General features: G+C 46.3%; 1 protein-coding gene across 2 annotated transcripts in view; it reads left to right on the top strand.

Annotated features, from left to right (window-relative positions):
• Positions 1-15,259, top strand: part of Glra1 (glycine receptor alpha 1) — a 95,810-nt gene that overhangs the window by 27,398 nt on the left and 53,153 nt on the right. For both annotated transcript variants that reach the window (XM_021176384.2, XM_021176382.2), the window contains exons 2-3: positions 6,622-6,749; positions 14,233-14,300. In XM_021176384.2, coding sequence (XP_021032043.1) covers positions 6,622-6,749; positions 14,233-14,300 — 196 coding nt within the window. The remainder of the gene's footprint in view (positions 1-6,621; positions 6,750-14,232; positions 14,301-15,259) is intronic.

Raw genomic sequence — 15,259 nt, 5'->3', positions numbered from 1 at the left:
CTCTCTCTCTCTCTCTCTCTCTCTCTCTCTCTCTCTCTCTCTCTCTCTCTCTCTCAAATTCTCTCTGCTTGCCAAGTTCTCACACCTCTAAACTAGATAAGCTGTTCCTTCCACCCAACACTCTTCCTCCAGTGTCTTACGGAAACCCACACCAGCCTAGATGACTGAGCTCAAATGTTCTACACACAATCCCTCTTGCCTGCCCCCACTCCCACAACTGAATTGAGTGCCCAGCCTCTACATGCACCAGTCCCTTGACTGCAGCCATTAATCACCCTCAAACACTTCTGCCCTCGGGCTCTCCTTATCCTTGCACACTTCCTGCTTCTTCCTCCTCCAGTTCCCAGAATCCTTCTCACAGTTACCTGGATCCTCTTGATTTCTCTCCTCCACTACCCTAAATCCTGATCACTTTTCCTGCCCTTACCTCTAGACTTCCTCTGCATGGAGCACTGTGAGGATCCCCCCTCTGCTAATCCAGAGTGGTTCTTGGTAGCACCATGCTACATATAGTGAAGTGGAAGTTGCCATGTCCTAGCCAGCCCTAGCTTATTCAAAATTCAGATTCATACTCCTTATTCCCTGGAGAATGAGACTCTAGATGTCAATCTGGCCTTTCTTCTTCACCCCACAAAAGTGTTGAGGAATGAGTTGGCACTGGGCAGACGTCTTGATACTAGATGGGAAAGAACCAAGACAAGTATGTGTACATCTCCCAAAGGAGGTGGGACCAGCTCCCACCCAGGACCAGTTGCATGACACTAAAAACTTACAAGACAATGTTTCCAGGCTTCAGACTCCTCTCAAATTATGCCAAGCCTCATTCCACATCATAGGGACCCGAAAATCAGGAGGAAAAGAAACTCACCCAAGGTCCCATGTCCCCGTGTCCTTCCATTGTCCTGCCTTGCAGTTGAACGCTTTTCCCAAGCCTTTCCATGGGGTCCTAGTTTTTTCTCTGCTGCTGTGATAAAACAACTATCATCAAAATAAAGAGAAAACAAATTACTTATTTGGCTTCCAGATTACAGTATGTCAGCAAAGGAAGCCAGGGTAGGAATTCCAGCTGAAACCTGAAGGTAAGACTTGAAGCGGAGGCCATAGAGGAACACTGCTTACTGTCTTGCTCCCCCTGGCTTTCTCTGTTTGCTTTCTCATACAACCCAGAATCACCTGCCCAAGGGTAGCACTACCCACAGTAGGCTGGGCTCTCCCATATCAATCATTAGTAAAGAAAACTCCCCCACAGACTCACCTACCAATATGAGGGTGGAAATTCCTCAATCGAAATTCCTGTTTCTCCAGAACAGCAATGGCTTGTGCTGTAAGATAAAGAATTGGCAAATGGGACCTCACAAAATTGCAAAGCTTCTGTAAGGCAAAAGACACTGTCAATAAGACAAAAAGGCCACCAACAGATTGGGAAAGGATTTTTACCAATCCTAAATCTGATAGGGGACTAATATCCAATATATACAAAGAGCTCAAGAAGCTGGACTCCAGAAATTCAAATAACCCCATTAAAAAATGGTGTACAGAGCTAAACAAAGAATTCTCAACTGAGGAATACCGAATGGCTGAGAAGCACCTGAAAAAATGCTCAACATCCTTAATCATCAGGGAAATGCAAATCAAAACGACCCTGAGATTCCACCTCACACCAGTCAGAATGGCTAAGATCAAAAATTCAGGTGACAGCAGATGCTGGCGAGGATGTGGAGAAAGAGGAATATTCCTCCATTGCTGGTGGAATTGCAAGTTTGTACAAACACTCTGGAAGTCACTCTGGCAGTTCCTCAGAAAATTGGACATAGTACTACCAGAAGATCCAGCAATACCTTTCCTGGGCATATACCCAGAAGATGTTTGAACTGGTAATAAGAACACATGCTCCACTATGTTCATAGCAGCCTTATTTATAATAGCCAGAAGCTGGAAAGAACCCAGATGTCCCTCAACAGAGGAATGGATACAGAAAATGTGGTACATTTACACAATGGAGTACTACTCAGCTATTAAAAACAATAAATTTATGAAATTCTTGGACAAATGGATGTATCTGGAGGATATCATCCTTAGTGAGGTAACCCAATCACAAAAGAAGTCATTAGATATGCACTCACTGATAAGTGGATATTAGACCAGAAACTTAGAATACCCAAGATACAATTTGCAAAACACAAGAAAATCTAGAAGGAGGAAGACCGACGTATGGATACATCATTCCTCCTTAGAATAGGGAACAAAATACCCATGAAAGGAGTTACAGAGACAAAGTTTGGAGCTAAGACGAAAGGATGGACTATCCAAAGACTATACCACCCGGGGATACATCCCATAATCAGCCACCAAACCCAGACACTATTGCATATGCCAGCAAGATTTTGCTGAAGGGACCCTGATGGAACACAGGGCCCCCAATGGAGAAGCTAGAGAAAGCACCCAAGGAGCTAAAGGGATCTGCAACCCTATAGGTGGAACAACAATATGAACTGCTTGTGGACGTTGTACATCGTGGTGCGCACTAGGCTCCGCACCACGATGTACAACGTCCACAAGCAGGGTTCCTTAAGGCCCTGGTTGTTAGACACATCCCCTGAGCAGAAGAAAACAGATTCCCCATGTTTTGTTTTACATATATACAGATAGATAGATAGATAGATAGATAGATAGATAGATAGATAGATAGATATACTGCCAAAAATCTTCTATCAATTAGTATTCCTCAAATTTATCTGGGGGCTAGAGAGATGGCTGAGCAGTTAAGAACTCTTCCTGCTCTTGAAGAGGACCCTGGATCAGTTCCAAGCATCCACGTCAGACAGCTCACAAATGCCTGTAACCCCAGCTCTCTGGGATGCAATGCCCTCTTCTGGATCCCATGGACATCTGCACTCACACATGCACAAACACTCTCTCTCTCTCTCTCTCTCTCTCTCTCTCTCTCTCTCTCTCTCTCTCTCTCTCTCCCCCACCTCTCTCTCTCATAAAATAAATCTTAGTACTTGTATGTGGTCAGTTGCCTCATTTTCAGACTCATTCAGCCCCTGTGTCCAGTAGGTCACGGACTCTAAGTAAGTACTTAAAGTCCCCAGAGGCAATGACTCCAAATGCTGCATGTTTACTGTCCACAGATACCCAGAGCCCAGATCCACTGAACACGGTGGAGAGGCTTAAAGTAATCCTGTGCAAATTGCACTGCACAAACAGAGGCAGAAATGGATGAGGATTATCAGGCACAGGGAAATGGCCGTGTTGGCATCAAGATGGGGCCTTTGTCTCTGGGGAAAATGTTAGGAAACCTTGGAGATTTGGGGGTTGTGGTTGAACACACACAATAATGTTGACTGTAGGGTTTGCTGGGTTGTTTGCACCTTGTTTTGAGGGGAGGTTTACTTTTTTTTAAGATTTATTTTATTTGTAAGTGTGTGCATGTTCTGTTTGTCCACAGAGCCCCGTAGAGGATGTTAGATCCCACTCTGGTTTTTATCCAGGCAGTATCTCACTATTAAATTGGACTCATAACAACTGCCCACCCTCCCATGCCTCACCCTCTCAAGCCCTGAGATTGTACAGGTGTACCGCCATCCCCAACCTGGACCATGATTGAATCAGCTCTCTCAGCTGCACTCACCATCTCAGAGACAGTCATCACTAAGTCTGTGTGAATCTGTAATGTTTCCAATACAGCCACAGCATCTCCCCTGTTGGTGAGGACATCCTCTGACTGTGGACACTGGCAAGCAGCACAGGCGCCACTAAACAAAGCTCACCCCTTTGTGTTTAGGTGTCACTGTACCAGCTGGTATGGTCCCTATCCTTGACACAACTTAGAATCACCCAATAAGAGAGAATCTCAAATGAGGCATTGCCTCCCTCGGATTGGTCTGCAGGCAAGCCTATAAGGCATTTTCTTGATTAATGATTGATGGGGGAGAGTCCAGCCCATGATGGACAGCGCCACCCTAGGCATGTGGCCCAGGAGTGTATAAGAAAGCAAGCCATGGAGAGCAAGCCACTAGGCAGTGTTCCTCCGTGGCTTTCCCTCTTGCTACTTGCTAGCCTCACTACTGGGACAAAGAAAGCAGAACTAACGGGAACCATTACCACGTTATATGTTACAATGCACAGAGAAACGAAACTGTAATACATGCATCAACCACTGTTGGCATTCATTCATCCCCTGTGCACACTGTTCCCCCTATGACTAAAAGTGACTAACCTGTCCCAGATACAGGTAACCCCATGTTTGCACACACCAAGCTCTGTGGCATTACTTGTTCCACACCCACACTCTAATCTCTGCTCACAGCTGTGACAAAGCCTCCACTGGCATACATGACCCTCACATCAGTACATGCAGAAATAGATCCCATCCTGGGACTTGAGTTGCACCCCTAGCCACACACAAACAATAACAAAAGTATGCCTGTACCTCACCCGCTCACCACAGTCCTTGGAGACCTGAATAGGGCATGCCCAGAGCCTGAGCAAGGATGCTTGGGAAAATCCCAGCAAACCTTGCAAATCTCCTAAGAAACACCAGACTATGTCTGTGTTTTTATACTGTGTATAATAGTCTAATTATTTTTAAATTGTTAACCCATGTACCAATATTTACAAACATTTCCTATTAGTAGGAATATTTGATTAATTAATGGGTGTTTCGATCATCATTCAGTCATGAAATCACTGAGCACCAATTAAGTTTGAGACATCAGGGTAGACACCTGGGGGATTAGAGAACAAACAAGGAATAAATAAAGAAAATCATGTGATCCCTGCTCTTGGATATAACCAGATATAACGAGCTTCAAAAATAAATAGTTGGGACTGACAGGATTGCTCAGTGGGTAAAGGCAGTTGCCTACAAGTCTGATGGCCAGAGTTCTAGCCCCAGGGCCCACATGGTGAACAAGAAAAAAATATTCCTTCACGTTGTCATCTGATTACCATGAGTGTGCAGGTTCACACACACACACACACACACATACACTCTCATATACTCACACACTCACGTGCATGCACGAGCACAAGCTCAAGACTATCACACACCATCACACATATGCACACATATGACTATCACACACATACACTCTTAACACACACACATTTGCAGGCACACATGCATACACACACACACACACTCACACTCTACCTCTGTGGTTCCTCCATGTTTGAAGACCCACAAGCCTCTCCCAGGGGACCACATGGATCCCTCCATCTGCTCAGTGGAAAAGTAGGACTCAGACCTCTTAGGGACCCAAAGCAACCCAAGTGATCATCATTCTTCGACCCTGACTTAAGCTTCCACTGTGGCTCTATTGAAATCTGGGCAGCCTGGGGACCTGGCTTAGACATCACTAACCTACCTCATTAGGGAAGAGAGACCTCGAGACATCACCAGACACTTGGTTTCCAGCCTCCCAACTCCCGGTACTAAGGGGTACCAGGTACCTACCTGGCACTGATTAAATCTGGAACCTGGGTTGAAACCTCTTCTTGGCCTCAGCTCTGTCAATTCACACACACACACACACACCCTTTTTTCTTTAGCAGCAAAATGTGATTTATTAAAGACACCTTGGTATATACTTTAAGCACGAGGTTAAGAAAAGTACTCAGAAAGAACAACATACCCACAAATGTGGATATGGACGTCTTTAAAAAGTCATCTCAGTCTTTTCTTTGTTTGGTTTTCTTTTGGGGGAGGGCTGAGGGTAGGGGGTAGGTGTTGCTATGGGCCACAAGATAGCTTCAAATTTATGGCCACCCTTTTGCCTCAGCCTCTGGGGTGCTGAGGTTACAAGTGTGTAGCTCTTCCAGTTTATGATAGTAGATTACTTTTTTAAGGTTTGTTTATCTAACATGTATACATTATTCTGCCTGCATGTATGCCTACACACCAGAAGAGGGCACCAGATCTCATTATAGAGATGGTTATGAGCCACCATGTGGTTGTTGAGAATTGAACTCAGGGCCTCTGGAAGAACGGCCAGCACTCTTAACCTCTGAGCCACCTCTCCAGCTCTCTAATGGTGGATTTCTAAAATGTTTATTTTGTTAATATAGACACCCATGTGTATAAGTGTGTAGGCCTGCTAAAGATAGGGGAGTGGGTGGATTTGTACTTCCAGACGCATTTTACTTTGGAAACTTTTATCTGTTTACTTATTTTTACAATAGCTGATTCTGAAGAGAACGTTAAAGGAAATGGCTGTGTTATCTCTAAGATCCTTTAATAGCCTACATCCCTGTGAGAAAGCAGGTACCCAAAGCACTACTGAGTCAGCCAGACCGACCCTCCAGTGTTCTCCTCAGGGAGACCCAGCCTCTCAGCCTCCTCTCCCAAGGAGACTCCGCAGCCACTGTGATGACTCATGATAGCAGACACTGTGAGGAGTTGGAGACTTCTCAGTCTCAGTCAGACACTGGCTATCTGCCATGCCCCAGGCCGGCTTCCACTGGGGCTGGATAAACAGTGTGGCCCATGCCTTCCTCCTTAAAGACTCAGCTCAAGCTCAGAGTACGCCATGTCTTACATGGCTGAATAAGGCTGCGGTCTGATCAGAGCATGAAGAAGAGCCACCACAAACCGTGTGCTTCTCTCTCTCTTCTTAGCCTTGCTGCTTCCAAAGAGGCTGAAGCCGCCCGCTCCGCACCCAAGCCTATGTCACCCTCGGACTTCCTGGATAAGCTCATGGGGAGGACTTCTGGGTATGACGCCAGGATCAGGCCCAACTTTAAAGGTAGGAAAACTTTCCTTTCAGATTCACAGGAAACACTCTCCCACGATACAGAGTGCTGTGAACCCCACACATCCCGCGCCACCCAAGGCAGACATTACTAGTCGATGCAACATCTTTTCCCAACAAGTCCAGAGCCTCAGAGAATACAACACAATAGTACTTCTGGTTTCCTGGTGTCCGTGAGTGAACTAAGGTCTATGTTGCTATGTCTAGCGACTCTCAGGGTTTTACGATTCCACAAGGAATCCTGAGAAGGAGACGCCTATGAGGAACAGGTCCACCTTGGCCTTGACCCAAGGAGCCACCACTTCTGTTTGTTCTGAAAGGGGCCTCCTACTCAAACCCACCTGCAGGAGACTCCCATGAACTAACAGATAATTCTACAAGTTCCTCTTGTAAATGGGACTCACCATTTCGCATGACTACTGATGCTAGGAAGAGCACTGAGTTCTCTTCTCCTTGCTCTGACAAAAGCAGCTAGAGGAAGGAAGGGCTGCTTTGGCCCACAGTCGGAGGAGGTACAGTCCATCCGGTGGTGAAGACCTAGCAGTAAGACTGAATGAGGAAGTAGACAGTCTCTAGGGCTCATCTCCCTTTCTCCTCTTTGTACAGTCCGGGATGGCAGCCCACGTCCAGGATGGGTCTTCCCAGTCAGAGGTCAGATATCACCAGGTAGACACAATGGATAAGAAGACCCACCGGCTTCTGTGATTAGAGATCTTTCCCCTTACCCCCAGCCTGTGGACCAACAACCAACCCTACAGACACCCTATGGAATGTGAGCTCCCTGTGGTCATAGAGCCCAAGAAAACCCAAAACTGAGCCCTGCAAGAAACTCCTGATTCCGGAGTCATGTAAATTCAAACAAAACATGTTCAGGGTCCATCGCTGCCAAATTACACATGCTGGTCCAGGCAGCTGGATCAACTTCTCGGCTTTCACGGTCCCATTGGGACCTTAGTACCGGAACAAGAGGAGATAAGGGTTCTGTGTTCTCTGATAACTTTGAAGGTTGTCTCTTAAGTGACTCGTAGACCATAGGCATGGCTTTAAGGACCTCTTGGGACCCTGTACACCCAGATCTTCCATATAGCACCCGGTAAAAATCTTATTCCAGGAACCAATAGCCATAGGATCAATTCTTGGCCCCAGGTTTTTCTCCTTGTCACCCCTGTGGCTCAAGTCCAACAGCAAAGATGAATATGACAACAGTTATCTGATATCTGCTCATATTCCCTTAACCCACGCCCACCACTCCATCCCCCACACTCTCTTCTCTGACTGCCCTGTCCACAAGTCTCTGCAGACAGAAAGAGATCTGCGGGCTGCCTGAGGGTGAGGGTTATACTCAGACTCACTTCCCAGCCTTCTTTCCCCACTGGCTCCTTCATTGGCCTCTGTCCTGGTTGGGTTGGTGTGTCAACTTGACACAAGCTGGAGTTAACACGGAAAGGAGCCTCCTTGGAGGAAATGCCTCCATGAGATCCAGCTGTAAGGCATTTTCTCAATTAGTGACCAAGGATGGGAGGGCCCATTGTGGGTGGTGCCATCCTGGGCCAGTAGTCATGGGTTCTATAAGAAAGCAAACTGAGCAAGCCAGGGGAAGCAAGCCAGTAAGTAAACATCCCTCCATGGCCTCTGCATCAATTAGCTCCTGCTTCCTGACCTGCTTGAGTTCCAGTCCCAAATTCCTTTGGCAATGAACAGCAGTGTGGAAGTGTAAGCTGAATGAACCCTTTCCTCCCCAACTTGCTTCTTGGTCGTGATGTTTGTGCAGAAATAGAAATCCTGACTAAGACATCCTCGAAATGCCATTCCATCATCATTAGCACAGCCTTGTTTCTTGGGTTTCTGATGCTGTGATAAACACCATAACCAAAATCTACTTGGGGAAAAAGAGATTTGGTTTGGTTTCTGCTTCCAAATCATAGTCCATCACTGAGGGAAATTGGGCAGGAACTCTAGGAAGGAACCTGGAGGCAGACACTAATACAGAGGCCTCCGGTCGATACTACTTACTGGCTTGCTCAGACTGCTTTCTTATACACCAAAGACTACTTTCCAAGGGGTGGCATCACCCACAGTGGGCTGGGCCCTCCTACACCAATGACTGATTAGATACACACCACAGGCCCATCTGATGGAGACATTTTCTCAGTTGAGGTTACCAAATGTCTCTAGCTTGTGTCAAGTTGACATAAGACTAGCCAGCATGCCTTGGTTCTCCCAAGGACAGGACACTTTGTAATACAGTTGGATGGAGCACTTCCCCAAGTTAGAATCTCAAACGCCTAGAAGTGGGCCAGGCAAATAAGATGCAAGGGTGGGATGGGATGAAGATAAGAAAACATAGAAGATTTGGGGGCTAGGGAGATGGTTCCATGAGTTAAACCTACCTGCAGATCAGACCTCTACAAAAGCCAGGCATAGCCACGTACCTGTAACACTAACACTGGAAAGGTAGACAAAGGCAGAGAAAGATCTCTGGCCAGCCAGTACCTAGTGGTTGAGGTCTGGGTTCCTTGAGACACCCTGTCTCAAAGGGTAGTCAGGTCCTCCAAGACAGGACTTAAGTCTGAGGTTTGATGTGAAATCTCTGAAACAGACACTAAATAGTGCCTCTATGACCACCACTAGCTAAGCCACATCCATTCTGGCCTAGGAGGTTTTGGACTTTACCCATAGGCTGCACCAATCGCCCTCAGCTGGAATCTTTTAGGAATTCAGTCCACCACGCCCTCTGGTGGACTCTCTCAGAACTCCACCCTATCACTGTCTGGTTTCTCGGGGATTTGTTTTGTCAAGTGGTAGGGTCACCTAAACAGAGACTTATTTCCAGCCTTCATTTTTAGCCCAAGATCTGGGTTTTTCTTTTTATTAGCCCCATACTATATAGATGCTCCAAACAGTTACCTTCAAGGTTCAAGGGCTATTCTTTCTATATGCCACCACACTTCACACACAGACAGCCCTCAGTAAGCTTGTATATATACCCCAGGCTGACCTCAAACTCAAGATCCTCCTGCCTCAGCCTCCTGAGATTACAGCATACACTTCCATGCCCCTCTGAAAATCTTAGAACACCTGAGTCACAAATCTACAGGACTAGGCCATCCTTTAGACTTCCGACTCCACACTGGCTCCCCCTTCCACCTATCTATCCCTGGATAGAAGCTATGAGCATCTCAGGTTTGGCTCCCACACAGGAACTAGGAAAAGGACTCTGCTCCCTCCCATAAGCTTAAAGCAGAAAGGTAACCCTGCGGTACCCAGCCTCCGCTCCTTTTCCCTCTTCAGACTCAAATAAGATTCCCCAAAGCCCAGCATTCCTAAAATGACCATGGGGTTCAGACTCCCTACACTCACACACACACACACACACAGTTTGGAACCTCAACATTTATTCTCTCAACAGCTTGCCTATACAAGAGGAGCAACGTGGTTCTAGCCATCCTGAAGGCTGAGGTGGCCAGCAACTACAAGCACCTTGGTCCATAGAACACACAGTTCACACTCTAATATAGAAGTAAGCAGAACTAAAACTGCTTATCCAGCCTGTAGTCTCCCAAGAGATCTCTTCCTGGGACAGAGCCTCTGTCTCAGCATCCAAAGGCAAACACAAGGGGAAGGACCAGCCCCTCGCAGCTCTGAAGCTTTGCCTTGGCCAAGCCTTTGTGTGTTGCAGCAGCTTCCAGGTTCAGGGGCAGAGCCCAATGCAAACATACACAATAGCAAAATTAAACTTTAATATTTAATGAAATATATACATTATCCGGCTGCCAACGGCAACCGGGTTGTAATTTTCTCAAGATAATTTAATTTCGGATTTATATCCATGAACCACACCTCCCCATGGGGTCTTTTTGTCTGGAGCCCCCTCATGCTCGTTCATCAGTATCTTGTTTCTATGGGAATCACAGTGTCAACTGCACGAAGCCCTCTGCACATTACCTCAAGGCATGAGTGTCTCTTTGGGGCATCTAAACAATAGGAAGTGAAATAAAAAGAAAACCGTGGTTCTGGGGCTGAACGAATGAGGGAGATAAGCCTCTGCTTAGGTGACCCTAACAAAGCAGTAATTCTTACCCAGCATAGACACACAATATGCACAGTTATCCAATGATGAGCACACTAGAATCTGAAAGAGGCTGTGAGCCTTCCCAGCAACCTCCAAATCTAGCTATGAATTTGGATCTCCCATGTGGCCTGTTAAACAACAGACTTTGTGCTGAGAGTCATGGCTTAGGGCTGAGCCAAGGGCTCTGCAATTTTTGTTCTGTCTTGGTTTTGTTTTAGTTGGATTTTGTTGTTGTTGTTTTTGTTATTGTTGTTTTTGTTTTGTTGTTTTGTGAGACAGGAGTCTCACCCTCAAGCCCATGCTGACCTCAGACTTCTAGCCTCCCTGTGTCAGCTTCTTGGGTATTAAGATTACAAGTGTGAGCCACCACACCTCGTGTGCTGAGACCGAAATTTTTCGGATGGCTTCAGCCACACACAAGTCAGGAAAGCAAGGACCCAGCTTCGCTAGCCCTTAGCTAAGCTATAAGCTAGCTTTCCAGAAAGGATTGCAAACTGTTAGAGCTAAGACAGACTGCCTGGCTTCCCTCACCTGTTTCTGACTCCACTCAGGCTGTCCCCTGACAGTCTCTTTACTTTATCACGCTTCCCTTATCCTCCCAGTGCCCTGTTGTCACTCATAACATTCTCTGGAAGACCACTCCCCTTTCCTCTTCTTATGAATTGGTTCATTTGAGAAGGAAATGCAGATGTCCCAGGAGGCCAGAGGCAGACTCACTTTCAAGAAGGGATGGGGGTGGCAGCTCAGTGGTGGAGTCCTTGCATAGCATAAGCTAGGTCATGAGTTTGATCCTCAGCAGTAGGTAGCAAGGAAAAGGAGGAGGAGGAAAATCAGAGGAGTAGGGATGAGGCCCTTTAATGAGAAACACCTCACCCTTCCCTGGAATTTCCCACCCACTGTCTTATTGTAACACCATGTGTCCATAAAAGCTCTTGGCCCTCCCTGAGCCCTTGAAGGTGGACAGTTGAGATTTTCTTAATATTCCTCTAGACCAGCCTTGAATAAATTTGATTCCAAAAAAATGAGAAAGAGGAGGAGGAGGGAGAGGAAGAGGAAGATATAATGTCCAGCCTTCCCTCCAAACTGCTGGGGGGAATCAGATTTCAGGAAATCTGAGCCTCATCAGCAGTTGAGGCTGAAGTTGAACATGTACCTCAGAGGCTGACACTCACTGCCTTGAGGGTAAACCTGAATTCCTCCTATCCATCAAGCCTTCTAAGAGAAAGGACATCTTAGCTAAGCTTACATGCACGCTGTGGACTACTTTCTGAGGATGAACATGATGGATTGGGCACCGGAGCACATAAAGTTATCCACTCTCTTCTTTCCACAATCAGAAAGCATTGGTTCTGCTCCTGGCCGCACTGCCTTCTGAGCCCAGATGAATGACTAAAACAAACTGTGCTCCCTTGAGAAGTGGGGACAACCACACTCTTCCTGTCTTAGCAATTCCTAGGATCAACAAGAGATGGACCCTGAAGGCAGTTACAGATTTAAAACCCTTTAAGTAAAGGTCTATAACTAATGCAAGTCCTATGCACCTTCAAGGTCAGATCAAGGTCAGCTCCCCTCCAAGGTCTTCCTGTCTTCATCTTCAGACCTTTTCTCAGCTGAGTTCTGCTCCTTTGGCCCTTCTTGCTCATGACCCTGCCCTCCTCTCCATCTGTGTCACACTGGCTTACATGGAAACCCCGTGTTTAATTTTCTAAATTCTGCCAGGCATGATGGTATACTCCTGGAAATCCCAGCCATCAGAAGGTTGAGGCAGAGAACTGCTATATCAGCCTGGGCTCCATGGTATTAGAGGTTTCATAAAGGGGGTGGAGAAAGCTGGGCAGATAACTCAGTTTGTAAAGTACTTCGCCTTGCAAGCATAAGGACCTGAGTTCAATCCCCAGCACCGAGGTAAAACTATTCATATAACTCTAGTGCTAGGAGGTGGAGACAAATGATCTTGGAACTTTCTGGACAGCTAATCAAGCCTACTGTAGTAGTTTGAGTAGAAATGCCCCCCATACATAGGCTTTAGCATACTTGGTGTTACTGTTTGGGATTTGTAGGAGGTCTAGCCTTCCTGGAGGAAGTATGCACTGGGGGTTGTCTTTGAGAGTATATAGCCCGTCCCTTTATTTCTCTCTCTCTCTCTCTCTCTCTCTCTCTCTCTCTCTCTCTCTCTCTCCTCTTCTCTTTCCTTCATGCTTGAGGTTAAAGATGTGATCTCTTGGCTTCCTGCTCCTGTCTCCATGTTTACCATTTGACGTCATATCCTTCTGCCGTGATGAACTCTTACCCACCTGGAATCATAAGCCTAAATAAGCTCTTTCATACAAGAGTTGCTTTTGATCATGGTGTTTTATCAAAGCAACAGAAAAGTAACTGATAGAGTGAGGAACCCTGTCTCAAAAAGGAAGGTGGTTGGTACCTAAGGAATAACAACAAAGCATATGTGAATACACACACACACACACATACACACACATTCGTGAACTCATACGCAAACACACAATAATTCTGGATTCTTCCCCTGACTGCATAATCCTGCTTCCTCCTCCCTCTCAGCCTGTTTCCTATGGTATAGCCATTAAGAGTCAGACAGGTCAGAACCGGAAGCCTGGCCCCACCATTCTCTAGCAGTGGAGCCATAGACAAATAATTCGGTATCTCTGGCCCTCAGTTTCCTACTCTGCACAACTCGAGTGACAACCAGCTTTCTCACAGAGCTGTGGGAGGATATGGTGAGATCATACCAGTCAAGGTCTCACTGAAGCAGCTGCCATGGTAACTGCTGCCATTCACAGTGTGAAATGAAGGGTCACAGCTTCAGGCAGGCAGAGTGCCCCTCAGAAAGAAAGTGCCAAGGCAGTACTTCTTCCCTTCTTTCCTGGATATATCAGGACTGTTAAAAAAAAAAAAAACACTTGTCCACAAAGTATTTAACAAAGGCTTGCAGACTGTCCGTCGGGCTCCCCCTCCAGATCCCACACCTGGTAATTCCCATCATCACCCCTTCATTCTCAGTTCATAAGTTCAAGGCAAAGAACTTGCTGTTCCTTGCAATTCCCGAGATGGCCTCCAAATGTTGTAGCCATAAATATATCTCAGACACAAATTAGAAGGCACCGGTGGGGCTTGGGGAAGGGATTTCAGCCAGATGGCAGAATGATGAATCACCCTGTGTTAATGAAGGTACAGCTTGGCTCAGCCTCCTGTGCGGTATACCTGCTCCTTACCTGGGAGCTGGGGAGTCTAGTCTGGCAGAGATGCTAAATGCAAGCTGGGAACCCCAGCCACTTAAGGGTGGGACAGACAACAAGCAGGGGGCTCCGTCTCCCTCTGGGGAGGTCTATCCTTGAAGTTATGTTTTTTGCAGCCTGAGACTCAGTGGAAACTCTCTCTTAACGGCAGGTCCTCCTGTGAACGTAAGTTGCAACATCTTCATCAACAGCTTCGGTTCCATTGCTGAGACAACCATGGTGAGTATGTTACAGCAACTGCTGTTTCCACAGCAGGTGTCTCTGCCCTGGGAATATTTCTCTTCTACACCGGGTATCCCCCAAGAAGGCACAGAATCAGGTATTTCAGTTTCTGTCCAAGTCAATATTTTGGATAAAGGTTTAACATCTAAAGAGGGTTTAGCTGCTAACAAGGTAAGCACAAGACAAACCTTCAGAATTACGAGATAAAATTATAGACTGTAATAGGACAAAGTGTGATTAAAGTCCATTATATCTGTGTGTATGAAGATGCTACAATAGGGGCTGTATGTGGTGGCACGTGACTTTAATCCCAGCCTCAGAAGGAAGAGGCAGGAGGATTTCTGTGAGTTTGAGGCCAGCCTGGTCTACATAGTTCTAGGCCATCCAGATCTTGTCTCAAAACAAAAACAACAAAGTCACAAAAAGTTTTGAAAATTAAACAATAAGGCTGAGGAGGTGGGTGGATTGGTCGGTTAGGTCCACACTTAAGCCTGGAGACCTGTGTTTAATCCCAGAATCCAAGTTTGAAAGAAAAAGAAAAAAAAAAGATGTTATGGTGGCACAAGCCTCTAATGCCAGGACTGACAAGGGTGAGATGGAGACATGCAGATCTGCAGATCCCTGGGACTGGCTTTGCCAGCCACACTAGTCTAACAGGAGCCACAGTTTCCTGTGAGAGACTTTGTCTCAAGAACAAGGTAGATGGGGATGGAGAGAGGGCTCAGTGCTTAAAAACACTGAACCTCTTCTAGAGGACCGGAGTTCAATTCCCAGCAACCACGTGGCAGTTCACAGCTGTTTGTAACTCCCAAGATCTGACCACACAGACATACATACAAGCAAAACAACAATGCACATAAAATAAAAATACGTATTTTAAAAAATAATAAAGTAGATGGCTCCTAAGGAACAACACCAGGGTTGACCCCCGGGCCCTCCACACACACACACACACA

Source organism: Mus caroli, chromosome 11 (assembly GCF_900094665.2).
Source record: "Mus caroli chromosome 11, CAROLI_EIJ_v1.1, whole genome shotgun sequence".
In the NCBI taxonomy this organism is placed as follows: domain Eukaryota; kingdom Metazoa; phylum Chordata; class Mammalia; order Rodentia; family Muridae; genus Mus; species Mus caroli.
Note: the sequence above shows the minus strand (reverse complement) of the source record. Positions and strands in the feature narration are given on the sequence as shown.